The 27,481-nt window shown below is 33.4% G+C and overlaps 3 protein-coding genes across 6 annotated transcripts; 2 read left to right on the top strand and 1 right to left on the bottom strand.

Annotated features, from left to right (window-relative positions):
* The first annotated feature begins 111 nt into the window (after positions 1-111).
* LOC118051788 (uncharacterized) lies at positions 112-5,570 on the top strand. The gene is made up of 10 exons (XM_035062507.2): positions 112-979; positions 2,543-2,607; positions 2,694-2,755; positions 2,828-3,907; positions 3,999-4,074; positions 4,190-4,312; positions 4,393-4,518; positions 4,594-4,686; positions 4,802-5,007; positions 5,093-5,570. Exons 1-10 carry the CDS (start codon positions 838-840, stop codon positions 5,349-5,351), a joined length of 2,232 nt encoding a protein of 743 aa, XP_034918398.1. The 5' UTR covers positions 112-837; the 3' UTR covers positions 5,352-5,570.
* A 7,576-nt stretch (positions 5,571-13,146) lies between these two features.
* Positions 13,147-16,793, top strand: LOC118051889 (uncharacterized). 4 transcript variants are annotated; one of them, XM_035062652.2, is made up of 5 exons: positions 13,147-13,950; positions 14,345-14,511; positions 14,995-15,172; positions 15,865-16,138; positions 16,294-16,793. In XM_035062652.2, exons 2-5 carry the CDS (start codon positions 14,470-14,472, stop codon positions 16,583-16,585), a joined length of 786 nt encoding a protein of 261 aa, XP_034918543.1. In that variant the 5' UTR covers positions 13,147-13,950; positions 14,345-14,469; the 3' UTR covers positions 16,586-16,793. The 4 variants fall into 4 exon arrangements, with proteins under 4 accessions (XP_034918543.1, XP_034918544.1, XP_034918545.1 ...); XM_035062653.2 differs by having other exon boundaries at positions 13,148-13,950; positions 14,998-15,172; XM_035062654.2 differs by lacking the exon at positions 14,345-14,511 and having other exon boundaries at positions 13,148-13,950.
* Positions 16,794-18,637: 1,844 nt separating this feature from the next.
* LOC118051801 (DUF21 domain-containing protein At2g14520) lies at positions 18,638-23,406 on the bottom strand. The gene is made up of 11 exons (XM_035062527.2): positions 22,866-23,406; positions 22,392-22,468; positions 22,215-22,298; positions 21,745-21,858; positions 21,574-21,660; positions 21,133-21,272; positions 20,955-21,042; positions 19,662-19,735; positions 19,415-19,539; positions 19,013-19,272; positions 18,638-18,915 (listed from the first exon to the last, which is right to left on the bottom strand). Exons 1-11 carry the CDS (start codon positions 23,041-23,043, stop codon positions 18,850-18,852), a joined length of 1,293 nt encoding a protein of 430 aa, XP_034918418.1. The 5' UTR covers positions 23,044-23,406; the 3' UTR covers positions 18,638-18,849.
* Positions 23,407-27,481: the final 4,075 nt, after the last annotated feature.

Here is a 27,481-nt window from a genome sequence, read left to right as displayed (position 1 = left end):
CGCTGTAGACATTGCAGGACAACCCTGAGAAAAACCATTTGTTGTCGGGATGATAAAAAGGTGGAATGCCGAGTTGTTGATGATGGTAATGCTTAAGGCTTTAGATATGGCTTGTGAGGTGCAATGCCTCGGTTTATTTAACGGTAAAGAAAAACAAAACATAGTTTAGCCGTTTGCTTGCATTTGGCAAGGACTTTATAATTTTCTATTGCATAAATATTCAGAGGGGATGGATATTATATATAGATTACTATGACTAAAAAGACTAAAAGAATTGGGCAGAATAAGCTGAGTTCAAGTGGGTTTATTTATTTATTTAAATATACAAGAGGTGTTTAATAATCTCAAAGTAAATGTACATTACCTGTAATATATCTAACCTGTAGGCTATACCACCAAGCAGTTTTCCCGCCCGTAGCCAATGCATATATGATTTTTTTAATTTAATATCTTTATGGTGCTTAAGAGAATAAAAAATCAAAAGAGAAAGATGGGCTGGACTGGATATATGGAACCGTGGGCCCCTGGAAGGCCGTGTTTCTGGTCTTGTCTGGACCGGGTTGCAGACGTCTGGTACTTATTGATTGGACGAAAAGAGACACGAGAATCGGTTATTATGACAATCGTGTCTGTCAGAATTTGCACCTTTCCTAACGGCTACTTACAGTAAGAGAGGAAAGAAAGCGTTCATTTTTTTATTTTTATTTTTAAAACCGTCTCGATCCTCTCACCGTTACCGATGCAACAGATTTTTCTCCACACAGCTCCACTCTCCCTTACACACACAAAAGCAAAAAACACGCTCCTTTCTCTCTCTCTCTCTCTCTCTCTGAGAAAATGGAAGAAGAATCTCAGTGTTTGAAAACCAACGGCGAAGAAGACTTCTACGAGAACATCGAGGCGCCGAAGTTCGTGGACCTTAACGCTCCCGATCACTACCACCCGGGCGATGACCGATATTGGTTCTGCTTGCGTGTTGGTAAATATTGTAAATTCAACTTTGTTTTCTTCTTTTCTCTAATTACTTCAAACCTGAAGCTCTGTCGTGAGTGGTCGATGACTTGACTTGTCGTTTAACATCTGATGGGTGAGGCCTGGACAGGGCTCTTAAAGATGGAGGAGGTTACGTTCTCCTTCATGACGTTAATTAAGAGAGCAAGAGCACAATTAATTCAATACCGTCGGATTATGGGCTGCATTTAATTTTTTTAAGTTTAATTAATGTCTGTTGATTACCAGATTTGTTAAGAATTGTGTGGAACTCAATCCAAACTATGAATCACTTTATGGCATGCCATGCATGCCACTTCTCTTGCTTGCTTGGTACGTGTATCTTGTTTTGAACATGTTAAAAAGAAAGAGATTTCTCTAGTAGAAATCTGACTTCTTTTCAGATTGCTTAGAGTCATAAAGTGTAGCTGGAGCTGGAATTATCCTGGATAACATCACTTGAATTAAGTATGCAACGTCATGTTTGGTAGAATAGAATTGGGTCCAATTCATGCTGTTCATTGTTTGTCCTTTACTATCTCGTAATTGGATTTGTACTTTCAGATAATTTTTTAATTAAAGATCAAGTGAACTTGCCACAGAACCTTTTTTTTTTATTATTTTTTTTGCAATAACAAGATTTTTACCCTTAAACTAAACCTAGTTTAATTGTTGTTAAGAGAAATGCTACAGTCACTTGCAAGTAATGAAGCCCAGCGCATTCAATGGACGTATGCAACCTGCATCTTTGGATTGGATGCGGGAGGGTGAGTCACTTGCGAGTGTAGGTTGCATTTCCCTTACTATCAATTCAATGTCTCCAAGTAGCCTTACGTTAGAATCTTATCTGGTATAAATATTTCCAATATGGCAATTTTTTTCTCTTATTATTGAAACACGTGGATAAAATAGTTTCCAAGTTGAGGATGAGACCTTTGCGTGGTGAGATCCACCATGCAATGAATAAATCAACATAAATCCTTTCCATATGAAATTTTATTTCTTAACCTTTTGAACTCAATTAAAAAGCTAAATAGATATACCAAATAAGGAAATGGCGAAAGGTGATAGAACTGGAGTGAATTCTATGTAGTTTTTGTCTTTTCAAGCATCATGTTATGATAGATTCGTGTTGATTGATCCACTACTTGGCAGGGCCCTATCATGCAATGGCCAAATTCTCAATTTTGAGGACTTGATTAGCATGAATGGGCTTGTTGTTCGTATGTTTTGATCAAGAAAAGGAAAGAAAAGGAAAGGAAAGGAAAGAAAAGAAAAGAAAAGAAAAAGGTTCATTGTAAATATCTGCAAATTCATACCAGTTCGTTTCTAACTCCTTACATACTTGCATACAAGTGAATTCAATAAAAAATGAATTCAAATCCACTGCAATTCTACTCCTGAATTATTCTAAATGAGCTGCATTCTATACTTTTCAATTGCGTATTTGATTATATCAGCGGGTTATTTTTTTTCATTTTGTTTTTTGTGAGTGACTTCAAATGCTAGATTTTGAATTTCTCTATTTGCATCCCATGTGCCTTTGCTGTAGGATGCGATCAAAAGCATGAAGAAGAAATGGATTCTGAAGCAATCTACAAAAAATTTGTTTTACGGGTTAGTTATCACTTTCTTTTGTGCAGTATGATGGTTTCTACAGTAGATCAATTTAGAATTAGGCAGTAAGTTATTGAGTCATGCAGGTTATGGCTGCAAGGAGTCCCAACATACGGCTTCGGAGAGCTCTGTACAGAAAGGATTCAAGGTATATTTAATGTCTTCTCTTAGGGCTCTAACTGGATTTGTACTAACACGATTTACTATTTGTATGTGATAGTGCCAATATTAAATGTCCCCAGACAGTTCCAGCAAAATCTTCAAAACCTCGAGTATCAAGATTGGCCCTCATTTCCTCGATATCTAAAAGAATGGTTGATCCCAAAGTGAGAGTCAAATCCCTTGCTAAACAAAATGCAACCCCAAATGTGAGGGCAAAGCAATCTGTTGTATCCAAGGCTCTGACAACTCCAAGGAACAAAAAGCGACTGTCAAATCCTGATGCATTTTGTAGTGTTAGGAATCCGAAAGCAACAGCCGTAGCAGTGCCAAATAGTAGAGTGGTAGCGAAGGCATTATTTCATTCACCTAAGAAGTCAACGAGGACAAAGACTTCAATTGAATTGGATACAACTGTCAAGAAAATATGTGCAGGTCTAAAGAATCTTGAGATCGCTGATGGAAAGAAGCATGCTTTGGTGTGTAATAGACAGTTGCCTTCAAATGCTCCAAGGAAACAACCACGAGGACGAGAGGTTAAAAGCAGAGTTTATGATGGACTACTTTCTCAAAATTGTAAGGGAAAGGAACCCAAATCTTTCAAATGTGTGATGAAAAAGAACAAGGGAAAGAACTCGAAGCAGAGTCATGGTCCCATGCCTCGAGAAGGGGCTGAAAATGATTTCAGTGACATGGAGATTGAGGAGAAATCAAGAAATGGTTTTCCTGGCGCCTGCTATAATGCTAAATGTGATGAAGGAAATGATGCCCTTGAAGGGCCCTCAACAACTGTAAAAATAGAAGCATCGATGGTTGAGAACAAAGTTGAAGCCTTGTCAGATGCCAAGGCAAATACCCCGGGATGCAAGGAGCCAAATCAAAGACTTTATTCCCGGATCCACGAGAGGGGCTTGGGAGAAAATGATGTTCCCAAACTTGTAGCTTCAAGAGAAGATGGCAATGGTGCCAATGACAGACATGGCAAAGAAGACAAAAGGAACTCGAGTATGGATAAGGGCATTGATGGTCCCATGGAGAGTAATGATAGTAAACATATTTTCATCTCAGATGAAAAGGAAAATGACAGAGAAGCCATTGGGAGCGACAATAAGGAAAATGCTTCAGCCTCTGATGATAACAGGTGAGTAAACTCATTTCAATAATTTCATCGGCCATATAGATGTTGTTAGATACTTTTGGCCATCACTTATCAATGAGTTTTGGATTTTCAGAGAAATGGATCTCAATACTGGCCACTTGAAAAGACAAATCCTTGGCAAGCATGAGAGTGTGAAGAGCACTCAAAAGGTCACTTACTCCTATTTCAGGAACTTGCATTCCTCTTTCTGGATATTTTTATCACTTTCTTTCTTTCTTTTTCCTTTCTGTTTGTGATTTGTTTGTGAATACGGAAATGATGCAGATGGCCAAAGCAAAGAGGAAGCCATCCAAAGAGAGCTTCGTTACTCATGCCACTGGTGCTCAAGAACTAAAACATAGAAAACCTAGGCCTACAAATCCCAAGCCTTTTCGGCTGAGAACTGATGTATGCACTTCATTATCCTATCTACGTCTTAGAAATAGTAATCTTTTAATAGAATCTGAGAGTACTTAATTTATATATAGGAAAGAGGGATTCTTAAGGAAGCAACCTCAGAGAAGAAGCTCCACCCTGCTCCTCTGAAAGAAATCCTGCCAGTTACGAGGTTCCCAGGAGGGAATTTACAGAAAAAACATCAGAATGCATTACGAGTGAGTTTTCAGTTAAATGCTCTTTTAGCCGTCAGCAATGGTTCAACTAGACTGATATTATTATTCTAATTGCAGAGAAATGACAAGAGCCTTGAACAAACCGAATCAGCCAATGACACTCAGGAAGCATGTGAAGTGCAAAGAAACATGACACAGAAGGAGCAACATGTAAGACGATCTACTTTTGAAGCGTAAAAATAACAGTAAAAAACATTAAGGTTTGGTTTCCATGGTTGTTTACATGGACACTGGCTCAAGCCTCCTATTATGATACTTTTTGTAGCAAAACCAGACTTCCAGCTTGAAGAACAAAGAAAGAGTGATACGAAAATTATCTTCAGCTCCACAGAGACACACAGTTTCGTCACAACAGAAGCTTGTGGCCCCACTGAAGAAATATAGCGAGGATCAGACAGCAGCTCAAAATCTGGGGAACGTCTTGAAGAAGACCAGATCATCATTTGTGAGAAAAGTCGCAAGGCCTCAAGAGTGAGTTTCTACTTTTTAAAAACTTATTTTAATTGTAGAATTACTTCGGAATCCCTCTACTAATTAAGCCACTATGCTCTTGCAGGACCTCATCGATTACAAACGAAACACTCTCGATTATGATACCTGGTCAACTAGGTGTGATAAAGGAAGACTCGCCAACATTCGTGAGACCCAAAGAAGCTGAAAAGCCTAGAAAACGCAGTGCTTCCCTGGAAATCAAAGCTTCTGCTTCTACTGTCTCCAGGCAATCACTACAGGGGAAGAGGTCAACAACTATTCCAAAGGAACCGAATTTTCATGCCATCCACACACCAAAGAGCTGCACACGAAGAGTGGCTTAGGTTTTTTTCTACAAAAATATTCCTGTTGGTGTACTATATCTTGTTGTTGTTCAATCCATTCATTGAATTATGTATTCCGCGTGAACTGCTCGAGTAATTCTTTGTTGTTGTCTCCATATTTATTTCTTGGCCCATTGTTTGTAATCTGTAACATTTTGGGCTTGATTTGTAGCTCATATATAAACATATAAGGGATCTTGTTCGTCCCATTCACTCAAAGCGATGCGTGCATGTTCTTAGTGATGGCGTCATCGAGTGTTCTTACAGAATTGCTGAATTATAGATATAAAATCATCATCAGTCTCGATAAAACTCTTATGACATGGCATTTCACGACTTCGGATCCTTTAATGCTTGAGACACACACGTGAGCTCCAGAGATTGAGAAAGAGGATATTTTGTTGCTAGGTAAAGCTTTTTAGGTTTATGAATATATTTTTCATGGACTTGATAATCGTGGTGTGAGTACGAATAGATTGTTATGAAGCTACAGGTACGACAGGTTCGTGGATGTTTATAGGTTGAGATTGTGCTGGTGTAGAAAAAGATAAAGGTGAAGCTACATGAGAACTATTTGTCACGATGATAGCAAAGGAAGGTATCATTTCAATGTGAGGCACCACTAGTATAGCACCTGAAACTGACAGAAGGCATAGTAACATGGGTAAAGGTTGAAAAAAAAATTACATTCATAAAAAATGACATGCCGAGACAAGAAAATATGAGATGAATTAAGGTCAATATATTTATAAGCATTTTATGAGTTTGAGTAACCGAGAAATAAACAAGGCATGGATTTTGAATGTAGTTTACTGGTGGTATAAGGTTTTAGCCATAAATAACACTAACAACAAAAAATACATATTTTTTTTTTTATAATCTGATAAACGACCAAATAGACACTCAAAAGGACTCTTATTTTGTAAAACAAAAGTAGACTTACAATTTATCAAACAAACCGTTATTTGAAAAGTATAGAATCAATAAGATGAAGGAAAACTTGCTTGACTTAATAGAGTTAGTCTTGTTTCAATAATGTGATGATGACAACAATCACTAATACAATTTTGTTGAGGTGTATGAGGAGTTGTGGTTAACCGATTAATAAAATTATAAGAAAAATAGTTGTGAAGAGCATTATATTCTCCCCCTCATTATCAGAGTAAAAATGCCTAATTTGAAAACAAAATTATTTTTCAAGTAATTCTTTTAACTGACACAAGATGGAGTGAACATCAATGAATTGAAAATAACCAACAATACATGGTAGAGTGATCAACAAATAACACATAAAAACAAAATCCATCAATTGAAGTTGAAGATGCAGACCCTAAAGATCTGTATAGATGTATTCAAGAGGATGAGTACTAATAGGAGAAGTAGAAGAAAAAAGCAATTTGTGAATTTTATTGCATTGACAAGCAAAATAAAGTGATGGTAAGAAAGGACGATACACTATAGTTGGAAGAGAAAACGATGAATAATCAAATCAATGATTTTATTTGATGGATGCCCAAATTGCCTATGTCAAATGTCAGATGTTGTTTGTTCACCAACAAGTGCTAAAACAAAAGATTTGATAGAAGAGAAAGTCATCGGTATTGGATAAACACCATCATGGCATTTATCATGAAAAAAAGTCGCCCCCTTTGCTTTGATTATTCACAAGAAAATAAAATGGGTGAAAGTCAATAAAAACATTATTGGAATGGGTGAAGTTATGAACATAAATCAGATTATGGTGAATATTAGGAACACAAAAAATATTAGTTAGTTTAAAAGGTTTCGAGAAAGAGGGAAAAGTCATAGAGCCAACACGTGTGACTTGCAAACTTGAGCCATCTCCAATGACAACTTTATCAGTGCCATCATACTCCGAGTGAACATATAAATTGGCATGATCAGATGTAACGTTGTGAGAAGCAGCTAAGTAATAAGCCATTTCTTATTATTAGACCCATTGGTAGTTGCACAATTCATAGACTTGTCACTAGAAACCACACATCAAGCTTGGCTGAGTGTCCCACTTTGTCACATAATTAGCAAATAATTTGGGGCTTACTAGATCGTTCTCTGTGACCATTACGATTATAATTGGTGCGATGTTGTCTAGAGGAACCATTGTTAAAGCGTTGGTTGCGGTTGAATTTGGAATTCATGGGACGACGTTAAGTTCTATTGACAGTAGCAATAATGATGGAGTTTGAAGCTTTAATATGTTTTAAATAGCTTTAGTGATAAACTAGCATATTATGAAGCTCTTCAAAGGTAAGAGAAAACTCACGATTTCAAATTAGTGCTACAATATCATGAAAGTCAAAGCCAAGACTACCGAAAACATAAAAAGTTATGTCATCTGCTAAGATGGGAGAGTCAATCACTGCAAGTTTATCAACAATAACCTTGATGACATGAAGATATTGCAAGACCAGGTGAGACTCTCTCTGAATAAGAGTTAAACTCTCCTTAAGTTGCATAACACGAGTACATGAATGATTGGCTTACAATCATTGCAACTTGGATCGTGCTTCATGATTAGTAGATGAAGCAATAATGAGAGACATAACTGATTTAGAGACAGATGTAAAGATGGCATGAAGAATCAACTTATCTTGCCTAAGCCAATGCCAAAAGACTAGATTAGGAACATCTACAGAAGCTAAGCCATCAGAAGAGGTGCTGAGAGGAAGTGTTGATGACAAACATACAATGATATTGTCAATATAGCCTTAAAGGTCATAGCCAATGAGCTAGGACATCAGTTGGGCATGCCATAAAGAAAAATTGGAAAAAGTTAGCTTCAAAGGTAATTAAGATCCAGTATTGAAGGCAACATAAGTAGTCTCACTATTGCTAGTTGGCACACAAGGGTTAATAAACACTGATTCAGGAGATGTAGCCATTAGAAAGAAAAAAAATCTTGTTAGAGGAAATGACTCTAATATCATAAAGAGTTTTACAGAAAGATAATTTTATTACTAACAGTACATATTATATATAGGACTTTACAAATTGTTAATCAGAGATATATTATCGTAACGAGTGAATCCTAAAAGAAGATTGGATAAGAGAATTAAAAGGGATAAGATACAACTAATTTAAATATGAAAATTAATATTGTTATAACTACTTGATTTCCTTTATATCTTTTAGGTATCACATGGAAGACCACGCTTTTGTTATTGGCGAAGGGTTTCCTATGTCAAGGCTTTTCAGAATACGATTAAAGGAGTGACAATTGCACAACACTTTGAACTTCATATTATAAAAAGTGACCTGATTCGATACTTTAAAAAGTGTGCTTCAGAAGGTTGTCCATGGTATATTCGTGCAGTTAAGCTTTCTAATGCCTCAACCTTCACAATAAGAAGCCTTGAAGGTACTCATACTTGTGGTATAAATGAACAAATTAGGCTTCTGTAGATTGGATTGTGAGATTTAAAGGGGAACGACTACAAAATAACACCAATTACAAACCAAAGGATATATTGTATGGTATCCATCAACAATAGGGATAACCATTCCACATAAGCAAGCCTATTTTTCCTAAGAATGGGAGGATACTGTTTACTTCCTTTATAATACGAGCAATTAAAAAGAACTAACCCTGGTAGTATTGCAGAAGTGATCAAAACCAGTGTAGATAATCCATTTCAGAGGCTATTAATGTCTTTTTATGGACCGATACATGGGTTTTTGAATGGTTGCTTGCCTATTGTTAGGCTTGGTGGAATCCATCTCAAGAGTAAATACCTTGGCACCTTACTTTCAGCCACATCTTTTAATGTTGATGACAAGTTATTTCCACTTGCATTTGGAGTTGTTGGTGTGGAAAATGATGAGAGCTGGACGTGTTTCATGTTAGAGATTCAAAAGGCATTAAAGATGAATGTTGAGAATATGTCATAAGTCACATTTTTGTCTGATTGATACATTAAAAAGAAAGCTCCTAAGTTCTTTACATGCATTTTGTATGAAGGTTCTTATAATGGGTTAGCTAAAGGGAGACCAAGAGGGAGGAGGTTGAACTGTTGTCCTGGTTTAATGGTTCTTTCATCATAGGAAAAAAGAGGTTGAATAAGAAACAAGGATGATCATAATGAAGGAGAGAGAGTTGCAACTGGAGGTATGACTTACTTATGAGTTAAGGGGGAGATAAAAAAGAAAACAAGGTTAGCTAAGCAACTAAAAAAGTGGTGTGTAAAAGCTGATTTTTTTGCTCGCTTTCCACTTAATTTTGCAAGAAATCCATCCCTATTTATAAGGAATGAAAAAGGAACATTTGGTCTTTATTGTGTACGAATCTTGACTTTTGATTCAAATAGAAAGGATCTTAATTGTTGGCCAAAGATCACCATCACAGGTTGCCAAAGGTGGTCGAGCTAGCTTTTTTGGGTTAACTTTACAAACATATCGAAGTAGGGATAGGATTGAAACAAGGTTGATGGGATCCTCCTTCATCAGAAGATCAATGAGAGCAAGCTTTTTCGATCATTGAAATTACAAAAAAGAGAAAAAATAACGCCTAAATCCCTTATCCAAGTAGGTTGTCTTTGCTTGTTTGGGATAAAAGACAATGAACAATACCCTTCAAAACGATGTTGTTTCTTTGTTTTTTTTTTAATTAACAAAACGACGATATTTTATACAAAACATGTCATTTCATTTAAAAGAAACATCATCGTTTTGGCTCTTTGGGTTTAAATTAGACTTAAAACTCCTCTTTCAATTTCAACCTTCAAACCTTTCAATTTATTTAATTAGATCCTTAATTGAATTTTGATTATAAAAATCAATTCAATTTCACCCCTGTCAAATTTCTTTGGGTCTTGGATTTTTTTTTATTTTATCCTTAATTAACCTTTAAACTTTCAATTTCTTCAATTTCACCCTTGTTTTCAACTAAATTTAGCCCTTGAATTCACGTGTCTTTTGTGAAAAGGGTCTTGGTCTTGAGTTTCTTCAATTTGGCCCTTGATTGACCCAGAGTTTGATTTTCTTATGATTTTATTCATGATTTCACCCAATTAAGCTTGAAAAAAAAAAATTAAATTTGGTCCTTTAAAATTTTAAATCTTCTCAATTAAGCTTACAAACTAATTTTTTTACCAGTTAAGTCCATAATAAAAATAATTTTACCTATTAAAAGTATAATTAAGTCCTTGCACCTAATTAAATTTTTAATTTGACCTAAATTAATTCTTAAACTTAATTAAACATTAAATTGAACCCATGATTAAATCAAATTGGCCTTGCAAATTTGGCTTAATTTTTATGCAAATTAAGTCCAATAATCATTTAATTTGACTTTGAATTTACATTATTTTTTGATTTTATGTACAATGAGGTATAGTTGGCCTTCCATTTTTGTCCAAAATACCAGTTTCGTTCTTTCGTGTGTCTATAACCTTTCTCGGCGTGCTCTAGCCAAGGTTCAACTAATTTTTTCATTTTAATTTTTTTTGTTATTTTTCTCTTTTTGATATGCCTTTTTTTTTTTAATTTAAGAAGAAGATATAGTTTTTTTTTGGAAAACCCAAAATTAGGTTGTGACACTAATAATCTCATCAATTCTCCTTGGTCAAGATGGTTGATAGTTTGTACTTGGTGCTTAGTAGGCCAATGTGACTTGTGGCTAAGACCTGCAAAAAATATATTTTTAGATATTTCAATAATTATCTTTTTAGATAGAGAGATGGTACAATAATATTCTAAAGATATATGTTCTAAAAATATATATTTAGTAGAGAATGAAAATTGTGAATTTTTATTCTGAAGGTCTCAAGATATATTGATAACCCACGAGTCTTATCCTTTTATGGAGAAGATAGAATGTAATGCGATTTCACCTATAATATTTAAGTTGTATTGCACTCATTTTATCAAGTAAAACAAAAGGATGGAGACATGGTGGGCACTTATATACTTTAATACACTTAATAGACTTGTTTAATTAAACCTATTTATTGATAAATAATTCCTTTATGATTTTATGTAAAGATCTATAAAATGGATAGTGTTAGACCTAATAATCTCTTGGGCTTCGTCAGCGCTAGACAAAACACATTTAGGTGCGGCATATTGTCAAGCTCAATTGTGGCTGGGTTTGGCTACTGTGATGCCCAACATGCTTGGATTTAATGTATTGTTAGACCTAATCATGACTGTGTCTAGATAATATAAGACTCAACGTGCCTGGGCTTGATATGCTAAATTTCTTTAATTTCACCATTGTTTTCAACTAGATTTGGCCCTTGAATTCATGTGTCTTCTGTGAAAAGGTTCTTGGTCTTGAGTTTCTTTAATTTGGCCCTTGATTGACCCTAAAGTTTGATTTTCTTATGATTTTATTCATGATTTCACCCAATTGAGGTTGAAAAAAAAAATTAAATTTGATCCTTTAAAATTTTGAATCTTATCAATTAAGCCCAAATTAAGTTTACAAACTTATTTTTTTACCAATTAAGTCCATAATAAAAATAATTTGACCTATTAAAAGTATATTTAAGTCCTTGCACCTAATTAAATCTTTAATTTGACCCAAATTAATTCTTAAACTTAATTAAACATTTAATTGAACCCATGATTAAATCAAATTGACCTTGTAAATTTGGCTTAATTTTTATGCAAATTAAGTCCAATAATCATTGACTTTAAATTTACATTGTTTTTTGATTTTATGCACAATGAGGTATAATTGGCCTTCCATTTTTGTCCAAAATACCAGTTTAGTTCTTTCGTGTGTCTATAACCTTTCTTAGCATGCTCTAGCCAAGTTTCAACTATTTTTTTCATTTTTATTTTGTTTTGTTAATTTTCATTTTTTTTTTTTTTTTATTTTTCTCTTTTTGATATGCTTTTTTTTTTTTAAAAAAAAAGAAGAAGATATTTTTTTTTGGAAAAACCCAAAATTAGGTTGTGACACTAACAATCTCGTCCAATCTCTTTAGCCAAGGTAGTTAATAGCTTGTACTTGGTGCTTGGTATACCAATGTGACTTGTGGCTAAGACCTGCAAAAAATACATTTTTAGATATTTCAATAAGTATCTTTTTAGAGAAAGAGAGGGTACAATAATATTCTAAAAAGATATGCTCTGAAAATATATATTTAGTAGAGAATAAAGATTGCGAATCTTTATTTTGAATATCTCAAGATATATTAATAACCCACGAGTCTTATCCTTTTGTGGAGAAGATGGAATGTAATGTGATTTCACATGTAATATTTAAGTTGTATTCCTCTCATTTTATCAAGCAAAGCAAAAGGTTAGAGGCATGGTGGGCACTTATAGACTTTAATACACTGAATAGACTTGTTTAATTAAGCTTATTTATTGATAAATAATTTATTTGTAATTTTATGTAAAAATTTATAGAATTGATAGTGTTAGACTGAGTAATCTTTTAGATCACTAGACCAAATACATTTGGGTGTGACACATTATTGCGAAGCTCAATTGTGGCTAAGTTGCTTATTGTCAGGTCCATGAATTTGAAGCACTGTAAGGTCAATCATAATTAAGTCTAGATAATACAAGACTCAACATGCCTAGACTTGATCTACTGCTAAGTTCAATCATAGCTGAGTCTAGAGCACACAACAAGATTAAGGTTTGGGTTTGGCATTGGTCAGATACAATTATCTCTTAGGTTTAGATAGTGCTAGATCCAATCAGCTCTTAGGTCTGGTTTTTGCTAGACTCGTTGCATTTCTATTAACTCAACATTGGGAATTCAGAAAAATTATAAATGTATGTTTTCCTTGATAACAGTACTTTTTTCTTGGTAAACATATATAAAGATAAACTTATGAAATCTTATTTCCTTTTCAACATTCTGGTTTCTGCAGTGAAAGAGAGTGAGCTCGAAATGAAATAGACTAAGAAACCGAAACGCAAAAGGCAATTATGGAATCAAGATTATCGATGATAATGATTTTTAGTACCTAGCTTTGAAGGTAGTAGGGGCGGCTAAAAAAGCCGAGGAAGAAAAAGAAGAAGAAATTGAAGTCGATAAAAATTGCGTTTTCTCCGATTTTGTGTGCACTTCACTCACTGAGACACAGAGAGAGAGGGCAATGAAGTTATAGTGTCGTGTACTACGGTGCTTTTAAAGGAAGGTAAGGGTCTCCGGCTTCCTTTTCTAAATAATACGAAGAGCCATCACGAATCACGTAGCATCGACTGACCTAATTCGTGTTTTCCATTCGTTAACTATTAAGTAATAACAGTTGCTTCCGTTCAATTAAAAACCCTGAGATTCATAGTCGACGGTGAGTTAATGAGCGTTTTAGGGATCAACGGTCACGTAAAACTCGGTGTTCCCGGGCCCAATGAAGAAATGGGTTGTGTTTCACACCGGCCCATATCTTCTTGTTAGAAAATACTAGTAGCAGCAGGCGACGCTATTTCCCTACTTGCTCGGGCTCGAGTAACGGACATTTATGAAAGAGGATAATAGTAAAAACTAGGATTAGGGGTGTTCTTTGCAATCCGAAAGCGTGAAAGGAGGGAGAGCAATAGCTACATTCTTTTTTGCTTCGATTGAGATTGGGATCTCCTTTTTTCCTCACATCTGCCTTTTCCTTCAATCGGTTTGGTAAGTTTTTGTCTTGTTAATGGCTTCCAAAATAGATTTTTCTGCTTTTGTTGTTTGGTTACTGAGAAAATTGAGGAATACAAAAGAAATTCGAAAGTTCGATTATTTTTATTGTATTAGACAATAATTTCTAGGTTTAATTAATAATTGGATTAATTGGGTTAGGTTCTTAATGCCCTGTATACCTCCATTTTTTGTTTGCTCAAAATTCAATGAGCTCCAATTTTTCTACAGGTTTATTTCTCATCAAAAACAATACTTTGGACATAAAAAGCTTGAATTTCTTGCTAATTTACTTGGTCGAAACAAAACTAGACTGGGTCCAATGGTACCCAAAATTTTAATTATTTTGAATGGAAAATCGTGCTGGGTTTAATTAACTAGCTTTTTGCAGTGTGATTTGCTGAGCAGTGGAGCTATTGTTTGTGTGATCCATGGTTTTTCCAATGAGGATTTGCCCAATAACTTCTTTTTCATGGGCACAAAGTTGAGAGTTTGTCCTCTATACCAATCCAACACATGATCAATGATCAATCTTTATTGTTCAACCAATCGAAACAGGTATTGGATTGTGAGAAACATATAAACTTGGATTTAAAAGAAGCAACATGATACGAACAAAACCATCTAAGAAAACAGGTATATTTGTTGTTAGGAAAAATTCTAGAGAAGCAGGGATAAACTATTCCATACCATATTTAAATTGGAATACTTGACAAATAATCAATGTGAACTAAATTTGAAACTATACATTCTTATTTCGCAAAACAGGTTAGAGTTTTTTCTTTCTTATTGAGAAATTTTTAATCAAAATCTAGAATGCCAAAAGTATTAAGCTTTGGAGAATATTCAGATTATTGGGAGGAAAACCATTTTTTGGTTGTTGCGGTGGCACAAGTGAACTATTGAAAAATATATAGTCTCAAGCTAGTTTACTGCTTGTAAATTAGATGTCTAATTAGTTGAGTATATTTATGCTGCCAAGCCAATTTGTATGCTCTTCTTTGTGTTACTCACCGCACTAGTGCTTTGGGGTTTTTTTAGCAGGTTTTAATGGATCTGGAGACTGAGAACAGAATAGCTGCTATTCTTATGAAAGAAGCAGCAGAATTGCGGCAACGAGCTAAAAGGGAAGGTGTGCATGTTTACCTTGAACAGCCTAAAGTAAGAGCGCGGCCAAATTCTCGCTTCCTCACTGCTACTGTCCTTGGAGTGCAGCAAAGTCAGTGTTTCATTGCTTTTAGTTTTCAGATGGTCATCTTTCCTTTTAATGTTTTAGTGCTCTCAGACAAGAATGCGAGTTCACCTGACAAGTGGCTCCTTGCTTTACTCATGCATGATTATACAGCCTTAAAGACTAAAGTTGTTATCCAGCTTCCTTGAAAAGATTTTTATGAGTTGGCTGACATTTTGTAATTGAAGTCCAGCTATGGATGAATCAAAATGGATTTTGGAAAAAGCATAAAGTTATGCCTCATTCTAAAGAATAATGTTGTGCTTGATTATCTAACAGGTTGTCTTCTGATAATAAGCGGAACCCCACTGGATCATGAGATTATAGGATCGTGATTGTTTGGATATATGCGTATGTATTCTACAATATATTTCTAGCATATTTTGACATGTTAAAATTGATTTGCATAGAAAAAGATCCATGCACCTATTAAGGACTGCTTGAAAAATATGTGCAATGTAATGATTTTCCAATTTTTTTATGGGGACTTGAAATGAGAACAATTTCGTTTCATTTCTTTTCTTTTTTCTATATTAAAATGTGTCATTCATGTATGTTTTTCTCCTCCTCTCATGATTTCATCATTGTTTTTGTTTAGAGGACTTAGAATTGGCTTGTTTAATGCCACTGATGTCCGTATATCTTTCATGTCTGATTTTTTATTGGTTTACACTTTTCAGCAAATCGAGCTGTTGAGGTCAATGAGATGTGGCAAGTCCGGCAAAAGGAGCTCAAGATGGATGATAGGCTGAGAGAAGGATCAGGATACGATGATAACTGCAGCAAGAACTATGGGGATGTTGGTGATATCCCTAGAAGTACAGGCAGAAGGCATTCTGTAAATGAGAACAATACTAGGGTGTCATCATCGTCAAGCAAAAGAGTAGGGAGCTCTTATTCAAGAGAAGATGAAGGTTTAAGGGATGAAGAAGTTGAGGAATTTTTACACTCGAGGTCATTGAAAAACTCTCTTTTTCTCACGCTTACGTGTTCTTTCCATCATCTGTAGACTCATTTTATTGCACAAATATCATTTGTGGCTTTATTTCAAAATTCTCAGGGGAAAAAAAAACTTACTGTTTTGGCATGGATATTTTTGCTCATGACAGGGTTAAGCGAGGTCGAGGTGCAGTAGGTTCGAGGATGGATGAAACAGGGCCTTACCTTCCACCTTGTCCAGACTACGAGGAAAAGCTTTCCAGAAGCCCGGATGCGAAGCTGCTGGGTGTTGTTTTTAAACCAGAGAAATATTGTTCATCATCCGAAGAAGAGCTTAAAAAGGCAAAGAAGGTTTGTTCAAAGAGTTTGGATAAGAAGCATTCCAGGAAGCACAGATCTAAAGAAAAGTCGAGGGATAAGAAGAGGAAGAGAAAGGATGAGAAAAGAAGTAAACACCAGTAAGTGCCCTCTTTTTTTTGTACACCATTGTTCCCATGCAAGATTCATAAGCTAGTTGTGTTCAATACGTATTATAGTTCTTGTTTGGTAAATTCAAACTACCACGAGTATTATACAGGTTTTGCAAGAATGTATTATTTGTATTTAAATATATATTTGTTGATTAAATTTCCTCCCACTAAGGAAACTGTAATGATATTTTCCTTGCATCTGTTGGGTTTCTCATGTCATCTGCATCTTCTCTCGAGGCAAGTTTTAAAGAGTAGTTTGAATTGGAGGCATAGATCCCTTAACAAATTATAATTTGATAAATTATTTTAAATAAAATAAATAATAATTAAAAAAACGAGGCTTAAATCTGATAGATAAAAAAATTTAACTAAGAAAATGATAAGAAAAAAGCAAGTAACAATCATAAAAATGAGGATTAAAGTTGATATAAAAATCAATTTAAATTAATTTTTAAGGGATGAAATTGAAGGAAAAAAAATAATCAAATTAAAAATATATAATAATTAAAAATTTAAGGATTAAATTTGATATAATTAGTAAATAATATGATATTTTTAAATTTTTTATAATTTTAAGTGTTTTTTTATTTAAAATAATTTTTTTTTTGAAACTAAGTTAATATTTTTTTAATTAAAAAGTGTTTTTTATTGATTAATTTTTTAATAACAAATAAATACAAAAAATTTAAAAATTAAATTTAAAAAAGTTATTTTTCATGAAACAAATGAGGCAATATTTTTTACACACGCACGGACGCAAAGAAGAGCAAATCTCACTTCATCTCATATGCGTGCTTGGTTACATATTGCCATTTTCCGGGTTAAATCACAGCATGTAAACAACACTTCTGTCAAATGGGCTTAAGTTTTTGCTAATTTGTCTGGTAACAATTTCCGAAAAGGGTTCTGGGTTGAGTTCCTTTTTAGTTTCGAGGGAGAAACAAGAATCGCAAGAGAGCACGTGAGACATTAGTAATGCGGCTTCAAAGTTCAAAGCATTCAATAAGTATCTCATTATTGATTATTTGACTTCAAACATTACTTCAATGCATCAAATTTATTTAAAATTACAACGGAAGCAGTTTGGATTGAAAAGGTCCAATTGTCCCGACTCCATATAGAGCATTTACTTACCATCAAGCATTACCTTTCTAATGTTTTATATATATATATATATATCCTACTTTCCAAATTATCAATACCCAAGTCAATTTATAACTATAAAAATAACGAGTTTTAACTCTTAAAGATACCCTTTTAACAGTATTCTTAAAACATATAATCTACCATTTTAATGGTACTCTCAAAACAGGAATTCATGAGCTGCTAAATCTATTTTTTCTACGTTTAACTATGTATTTAGTTGGATTTATAATTCCATGGTAGAATCTTGTAAGTTATATCCTCGAATTATTTATTATTTATATGAATGTTATTTATATGAAACATTCATGTCAGGAGGTAATTATCCCCTATATTTATAAATATATAAAAAAAATCTTTAGAGATATTTTTCTTTATATATATAAAAAAAAAAAACCTTGATTTATTTCCTATTAATACCATAAAAAAAAAAAAACTTTTCAATCCTTTTCTTTTCTACTCTAAAAAACTTATATATCTCATAACATAAATTACAAAATACTAGAACAAGCATCCTTATTCTTTAAATTTACAGTTTTTTCTTTCATTTATCATCCTCTACTACTTTATAATAAGTTCCACTGCCAGTGACTGTTTTTGCACGTAATTCATTAGAATAATTTGAAAGGAATAAACAACACTTGAATATTAGTCTCACATATAATTTGAATAATAATAAATATAAATGATTTTCTATTTTAAAGAGCATAGATGTGATATGAGGCACTTTGTGATAGCTGATCCAGCCAGTCAAGTTGCCGACACTAGCTGATTAATTTGATATAGCGCTAAAGTAAGTTGGTGAGCTGTTGCGAGGGACCGTTCCTAAATTGTTTCATCGCACTATCATGTGACCCACTACTACCTCTTCAAAATTATTTTGATATGGTAAAAAGATACATATTCAATCCTGACATTAAAAACATTTCATTCAAAAAAAGTTCAATAAACAATCCTTTTTGCTCCACAAACGAGTCTATTTAAGATCTCTCCGCAACAAAAGCAACACGATATGTATATATATTCTGAAACTAGAACTTTTGATCATTGCATAATCAATCTTCCATCAGAAACAACTTTTTTCGTCATTGTCTGTCTATACCGTAGAATGTTCTACGGCTTAGCAGTGCCAGTGCAAGAATCGTCAAAATGATGATCAGTTTCATCGAAGATCTCCTCCTAAATGGTGCCAAGCAAGATCACAGCATGAGGTAATCTCTAAGAAACTGGAGGGAGATACATAAGTGTAATATAAATGACAAAACATGTCGCTTACCTGTAAAAGCTCTTCAATGACATCTTCCATTGTTATTATGCCCACTGCTTCTTCTTCCTCTGGGAGCTGTGGTAGTGGATTGCCATTTAGATGCAAGATGTCTGAGTCCAAGTCCTTTGTCCACTTCTTGCTCCTCGAGTTCCTAAATGAATTGTTGCCGCTGTTGGGAAAGCTTTTCCACTTTTGAAGTGGTCTCTTCAAAGTCTTGTCTTTGGGAGGCTTTTCACCATCGATATCAACTTTAACTTCTTTCACCGGATCTGTTGTGAGCAAGGACAAGAGAGCCACAGTTATCTAAATGATTGTACTTGTCATAAAGAGCGATGCTCTCCAGATTAGGTTGATTTTAGCACAGCTTGGGACAACAAATAGCGGCAAAATCCCGTAGGAATTGACACTTACCGTCACTAGCACCGCTAACATGCTGCTCCTCTTGCCTTTTGCACTGCCTTACAACAACTGCCATGTGGCTATGACCTTTTTGAAACTCGTTCAATATATCATATAAAGGTAAAGTTTCTGGAACCCTACAACACATAATTATTTAGAGCCATCAGTCTGTAGGTAACAATGGACATCATTTTTCTGTCCAATAACAACTAAAAATATAACATCTACATACAAACAATTGTTGACCTAAATGATATACCTGGGGATCCTGCGTATAGTGACATTCTTTACAGGTACTTTATCTTCTGGGTGAATTGTCAACAAATTCTTGGCCTAAAAGATCACAATACACATGCATGTTCAAGAAAAAGCAGCCAAAAATTTCTGCCAATTCATTTGGCGTGTGAACTCTGATCAAAAGATATGAAAGTAAAGGCAAGAGATCATGGACAAATCAAGTGCCAAACAAAATAAATTAGCATGTAAGAATAGTCTTATTCCGTTACCCTAATGAAAGTTATGCCTCACTTCCCATAGTTATGCTTGTTTGCAGTTTTCCATGCTCAAGTTCTCAATGCACCTGGCCCCCTTGTGGTTTATCCTTTCTCTTTATCATGTCAATGTTAGGGGAACATATTTACTTATAAGTTCCAACATTATTTTTTTGGTGATTTCATAAAGAGAAAACACAAATCTCAGTCCAAAATTATAAGCAGACCTTTTTAAGATCCAATATTCAATTCCAAACTAAATAGTAAGAAATTGAAGTCAGATTCCACGTGTGGGGAAAAAAAAAAGATGTCTCCTATGTCAAGTCTTGGGGAAATACATTAGCTTTGAACATAAAAAATAATGGAGCAGGCCTCAAGGAACGCCTAAAGACAGCATTAACATAAGCAAGCAATACAAGGGAAATGTCTACCCATCAGATGATAAATTCAAACAGATACAAGCATATCACAGAGGCCATGGTCCAAGGTTCCCCAAAAGGCTAATTTGAAGGGAGGCACTCTTCTCATCTTGCCTACAGCAGTTGCTCTACAGAGTAGACCCTCCCTCCACACCACACCACCCCCTGTCTTAAAATTTATATAATAGTTGAAACATGTGACTAAACCATTTATTTACTTAAGAGATAATCTGAAAGTCCGTATATTATAATGATTCATCATAATATTGAACATTGCTGGCTTCTAAACTTTCAAACAATTTTTTCTTTCTTTCTAAAACTGCCAATAAATCTCATAGTCAAGAGGCCATTGACACAGTTCTCTGTCATATTTGACTTTTTTTTCACATCATACAAATTTAAAAATTAATAGGGAATAGTGTCTTGCAATTCAAGCATGCATGAATTGCTAGGGAAAGAGCACAATGAATAGGTACAGAAGATAACAAATAAAAGCTTAATGTTGGTGGAGAGAAGGAGACTATCAGGATACCATGTTATTCAACCAATGCACCGCCATTCCAAGTATATGGAGAAAAAAAGGAAAAAATAAAAAAAGATCTCTTTTCATTGTTGCTGAATACATTACTATCGTCAATTTACCAGAATTAGTCCAATTATGTTTGTAGATTGCTCATAATAAACTGGCACCCTGCTATGCCCTTTCTCCAATATCAAACTCATCAACTCCCTGTACAAAGTATATAATGCAGCTAATCACAACGAATGTCATGCAACAGAAGCAAGTGATTTTTAAGTTTACCCTTTTTGAGCACCCCACCTGTCAAGTTTGGCATTAATGTCAATAGCAAAAGTTTCAGATATAGGAGTCATGGCATCACTAGCTGTTTTCTCACTGAGCTCAAGTGCTCCAGCAATAATCGTTGTCTCATCGTGAGTCAGTTCTCCACCTTTTCCAGCCTAATAAACACCAGCAACAGTGTTACAAAGCTGATGGAAGATGTAAGAGAAAAAAAGGGGGTAGCAGACAACAGATTCCGTACACAAGTTATAAGCAATAGAAGAGATTTTAATAAAGGTAGAAAATTGCATCAAATTGATGACTTGATAGGCAGAATGAAAGACTACAAACAAGAACGATAACAAGAAGCTAGCAGATAAGCTGTGTGGCCATAATTATTAAGACAGCCAATCATCAAATTGACAATAAAGCATAATATTCTGTTCAAAGATGTGTAATTCTGAAGGGCACAAAACACACCTCGTTACCATGAAAATCAACAAGTGTTTTCAACTCAGCTCTGCGAAAAAGAGCAACATGACCATGTCCCAGCAGAAAGTCCAGAAGCTGGAAATATCACACAAAAATGAAGTCACTCTTCCATTTAAGAGGGTTCAACAATGTGCAAGCTTTAACCTACATATGTGTCACCTTGCTTATAGGATAGGCAACAGGAAAACAGATCCAAACAAGAACACGGACAAATGGGGTCACTGTTGCGCCAATTGCCAGACCATAGCGGGTACAAACAGATTGTGGTATAATCTGCACATCCAAACAAAAAGAGCAATTAGTGGACCAATAAACCATTTTACCATTCCTACCATCTTAAAAAGATAGTTCTAGATGAAACTAGGCTATATATTTCCATTGTTCCCAAGAAGCATCTTTTGCTAGGCAAACTTGCAACAACATTCAAATGTCTGAATATTTGAAACAGTGCAAGAACTAGGTCTCAAAACAAAGTGGATCATCACAAAATCTGTCATCGAAAGAAACTAATTTTCAAGTAGCATACCCAGAACAAGTTAAGACTCATGAACCTCTACTTCCGTGGTTCTACCGTGCATCCTGATTGCTTTAAACTAATAAAAATGCACAAACCAACATGGATGCCTTACCTCACCAAACAGAAGAATCAGAGTTACTGAAATTAGAATAGCACCCCAAGCTGTAACCAGACTATCAAGAAAAATGGGAAGTGTCTGACAAAGTAAAACAAGAAAGACATTCCATAATCAAGTCATATTCGAAAAACAATAATCAAAGCTTATAAATTCTCTCTCTACATCACATACCTCCATAGCAGCAGCATTGCAAATAAGGAGCGTGCAAAGCAACAAATGCTGGTTTTTAACCACCGGCAATATTTTCGCTGTTTAGAGCATGAAACAAGCAATCAGCGCCCGCAGCACATAACCACACGCAATTAAACTTACAATAACCCCGGCGTAAATTTCTTATATGGAATAAGCATTCAGCATAAAATACTACGATTCCAATTAATTCGTACAGATTAAAGCCAACAACCACTAAGAAATCAAAGCCAAATATCTCTAAAAGACAGGCTAGTAATTGTAATAACTAATGACCACACTTAACAAGTCTAGCTAATTCTCATTTCCCTGGATCCCATACAACAAAACTACACCCGTCCAAAATCACAAGTTTCTCACTTATTTTCTCACTTTCTCACTATCCAAACAGAACTTAAACGATCTAAATAAATTAGGAAAGAAAAGAATGCCGAAAGTGAAATTTTAAATCTCTACCTGCGTATATTTGATCTTTTGGAGTACCAGATTTAGCAAGAACTTCAAGATCAACGAGACTCATAGACATGAGCCCTAAAGTGAGGCCAGACATCAGTCCAGCGAACATAACAAGAAACACTATTATCAAAATGTGTAAAAAGAAATTCGTTTCGCAGCAACTATACTCCACCGTCATCTCTCTTCTAAAATTCTCAAAATTCAGTAAATTCAGTAGCGGTTAATCGTCTAGAGAAACACCAACCAGAGCAATATCTCCTCCATTCTCTCTTTGAAATTTCTCGAATCAGCTCGCGCGTTTCGAAACGGTTACGAAGAAATGAAAAGGCAAATCCTTCTTTAACTACTTATACTAAATTAAACAGCTATAAAGCGTGCACACGTGAAAGCCACGTAACGTAAGGATTGTGTGTTCTGTGTAGAGAATGAGGAGGTGCGGTTCTGTGTGCAGAGATTTGATTGCCGGCAAAAGAGAGAAAAAGGGGGAAGGGGGCGAGAGAGAGAGAGAGATTTGCAGGCGTTGTTTTGAAAGTGATGTAAATAAATAATGGGAGGAAGATATGGAGAGACGGAAACGGAAGAGGGGCTGTCTTTGGCGCTGTATGAGGGTGACGTGTGGTGTGCGTGTCTTGGCTGTAGCTGTGAGGTGTCGCTGTCTGTTTCTCGGATTTATTGAGCTTTGTCAGGATATTTACATTTACAGTTACAGTGTTTTATTAGCAATGCGTACCTGGCAGCTTTGCAAAAGGATTTTTTCATTAAAAATAAGACGAGATGATGTTTTTTTTTTTAATACGATGAAATTAAAATATCTAAATAAATAATAATAATAATAATAAAATATTCTTAAATAAAAAGTGTTTTAAAAAATAAATTAAACTACAAAAATAAATACACTTATTTGCTAGCTAATTGAGTGCATATTGAATAATTCTTTTTAAAAAAAAGTATGCAAATTTTTTTCAAAATGTTTTTCTAACTTTCTCAATCATAAATCAAAAAATATTATACATGAATTTAATTAAAAAAATTAAAAATCATTTATGCCAATAAACACCAAAAACAAAGTCGTTAGTGATAACTAAAAAATTAAACTGAAATAAATTAAAAAATAAATTTAGATCAAAATATTTGACCTGACAATATAGATTATATACCTAGTTGTATTTAATAACTTGATTTTCAAATATTTTTTTAATCCAAAACTCTTGGAAAACACCATATGCACTATGATAAACCCACTCATGCACTAAAATAGCCTAAGAACTTGAATCAATCCAAAACAAAAAAAAAACCTTTCTAAGATCAGATCTATTATCTTAGGTAGGGCTAAGAGAAAATAACACATATAATAAACTTTCTTCATCGAAAAAAACTCATTGATTCCAAAATTGACCATTTTTCATCACTGGAATTGATATCAATTAAGATTTTCTCTCTCTACTAAAAATTGACCACTTTCTCTCCCCTCACTCAAACCAATAACTAAAAATTAAAGACAATAAAGTTTTAGAATAAAAATATTTTTAAAAAAATTAACAGAGTTATAATATGAAAAGTAAAAGGACCAAAATGAATTTGTTTACCAAATTACAAGATTGCCAGTCATTTTGTATATCTTTTTTACTCTGGTCCTCCTTTCAATATTGTCATTTTTTAATAAATTTAAAGCAATTAGATTTTATTTATGCCACAAAATAGATGAAATCATCAAAAATAAAAGTTTGATGATTAAAATGAAAAAAAAATCATAGCGAGTCATATTGAAATGTAAAAGAAAACATGATGTTTTTACTATAGTGAAATCGACATACAATTTAGAGTTTACTAGATTATTGACATGCACTTCGTTACGGATCGGGTCAAATTTTTTCTTGAAAGTAAAAAATATATTCAAGTGTTGCAATATTTTAAATTTTTCTAGTGGAAAATTTTTTTTGAATCATGTGGGGATTAATCTGATTTGACTTGGTTGCTTTTGTAAATTCAAAAGCTCAGATAACTTGTAAAAACATAATTTGACTTATAAAAATTTTCAAGATGATTTTTTTTTTTAATATTAAGATAACAACATATTGAATTGATTCGGGTCAACTCAAGTTAACATGTAAACTTGGTGACCAGATTATGAGACTATGATAGCCATATAGAAAACAAATAACAATAAATTATGAAACATAATCTCTAATCAACCAAATATTGAAGAATAAAATTTTAAAAAAATCAATTAAAAAAGGGTCTAAAAAGTAAACCAAGTTAATCTGTCAAATTTGTGATCCGAGTTATAAGATCGAGAAAAGCCTATAGAAAACATATTCAAAAAAAATTACAAAGTCCAATTACTAATCAACTTGATGTTAATGGATGTGATTAAAAAAAATCATTTAAAAATAACATAAAAATTACTCAAGTTAATTCGTCAAACTCATGACTTAGATAAATAATAATAATAATAAGATATTGTGTAGAATTAGATCAAAAGCTACATTGAAAAGGCCATCAAAATCTATTTAAAACAAGCAAAAAAGACATAAACTAGTTGCAATCATCTTTTAAAGGTAAGCTATTCAACTTGATGGAGAGATAAAACTCATTGAGAATACCTCTCATCTCTGTATTTTAAGCTTTGATTTTCTTTCATTTAAGAATTGTTTATGATGTTTATTGTATGAAATGACCATGTTTTAGTTTGTTTTATATATATATATATACATTTAATTTGTAGTACAAGCTTGTTATATAATTAATTGTTTTGTTGTTAATTGGTTGTTTTATGATGTTTAATGAATGATTAATGACATATTTTTGATGATTGGATACTTGTTTTTATTCAGTTTTAAAAGTTCATATAGGTCATTATGATGTTGCTTGTGATGTTAAATAAGCTTTTAGATTGATAAAAACAATATAGGTGCATATTTGTATGTTAACGGTAGGTTATAGACTTTGGTTCCTATATATTTTAATGTTTACATGTTTATTGTTGTTTTTTAAGATAGAAACATGAGTGTATGTGACTTGCATGAAAAAGTTTTAGTCATTGTTTTTGGGCTTGGATGTATTTTTTTTTTTGGGTTTAAGCCTTTGACGGATGCTTCTAGGTTTTTGGGATGACATTTATCAATTGAACTTTATTTTAGGCCATGGATTTTTGTGTCATTTTGATCGCTTTATAGTTCTGATATGTGTGTGAATGCTTTTTAATCATCATTCTAGGGTTTTTATGGTTTAAAAACACTAAAATTATGGCATTTGATTTTCATTTCTTTCATTTTATACTTTGCCCCAAAATCAATCGTGACAATTGGGTGTTTATTATAATGATTCATTCTTAGATTTTTGTATAAACATTGGTTTTGCTTGTTTATGTGCCTTTCAATGTGATGTACTATGGTCTTTTTTTGGAATCACAAAACTAGGTTTATTCTTGTATTCTTCGTTATATTCAAGCCAAAACACCTTGTTTAATCTTTAAAATTTTGTTTTGTATTTTTGGGCTTTGTTTTATGGGTTTGGGTCATTAGGTTATGAAGCCTAACTTACATGCTTGGACCGAACCCTTTTTTTTTCTTCCCCATAAGGCCATGTTTGGAGTACCTTATTTTTATCAAAGGTAAAATGTATTTTCTTGTCCTTGAAAGCATGTTGGTCAAACATGACCTTAATATATTTTTTAAGCCTATGATTTTTAGCTAAAGATGTGTTTGACAAATATGTTTTATTGACTTTCCAACAGTGTTCCCTTTTTCATTTTTATGTCTTTGCCATCAAATAATTTCCAAAAACATATGAAAAAATTTAAGGACCCTTTTAAATTTATTTTTAGATCCCTCGTATGTTTTTCAATAATTTTGTTTAATTATTTGAGCTTTAAACTTATACTATAAGATATTGATCCAATCTTAAATATATGCTTTTTGTTTAAGACTTCAAAAAATATAAAAAACTAAAAATTAAATATAAAAATATGTTTTTCTTTATGTATATATGACCAACTTCTAAAAATTTCATGCATTTTTTATTTTTATCATACTTGAAAAAATACAAAAAAAAATTAATTAATGTGTATTATAATAAGTTTGTGATTATCCATTAAGATTTGACAAAAAATTCAAAAATAACATAAAAATCATTTTGCTTAAATTTGGGATATGTTTTTTTTTTTTTTTTTAGAATGGTTAGGTTTTTCACTTGATAATATAAGGATTTCTTTATTGAAATAAACTTTATTTAAACTTTAGACAGACCAATGAATAGAAACATAACTTTTAAAAAAACAATCAATTAATAATATAGTTTATCATATATAAGATGCATTGAGAGTAATGTGTTTTTTTTATATATAACTAGTTTTTTTATTCAAACTCTCACGTATTACTAGATTTTCAAATAACTATTATTATATTAGATTACGAATAGTAAACCTTTTAAATTATAATTTTATAATTTATCTTAATACATCCAAAACCTTCTCATCCAACAGCTATATCTGTCACCATAAGCCGACAGTTTTATTGCACCCAAGTACTAAATTTCTGTTAAAGTCGAGTGATAAATAGTTAGTAAATAAAGACAGTCCAAGATTTAAACCCGATCTTTGCTCACCAACTTCAAAG

This window comes from Populus alba, chromosome 11 (genome assembly GCF_005239225.2).
Source record: "Populus alba chromosome 11, ASM523922v2, whole genome shotgun sequence".
In the NCBI taxonomy this organism is placed as follows: domain Eukaryota; kingdom Viridiplantae; phylum Streptophyta; class Magnoliopsida; order Malpighiales; family Salicaceae; genus Populus; species Populus alba.
The sequence above is the reverse complement of the archived record's forward strand: the minus strand, read 5'-3'. Positions and strand labels throughout refer to the sequence as shown.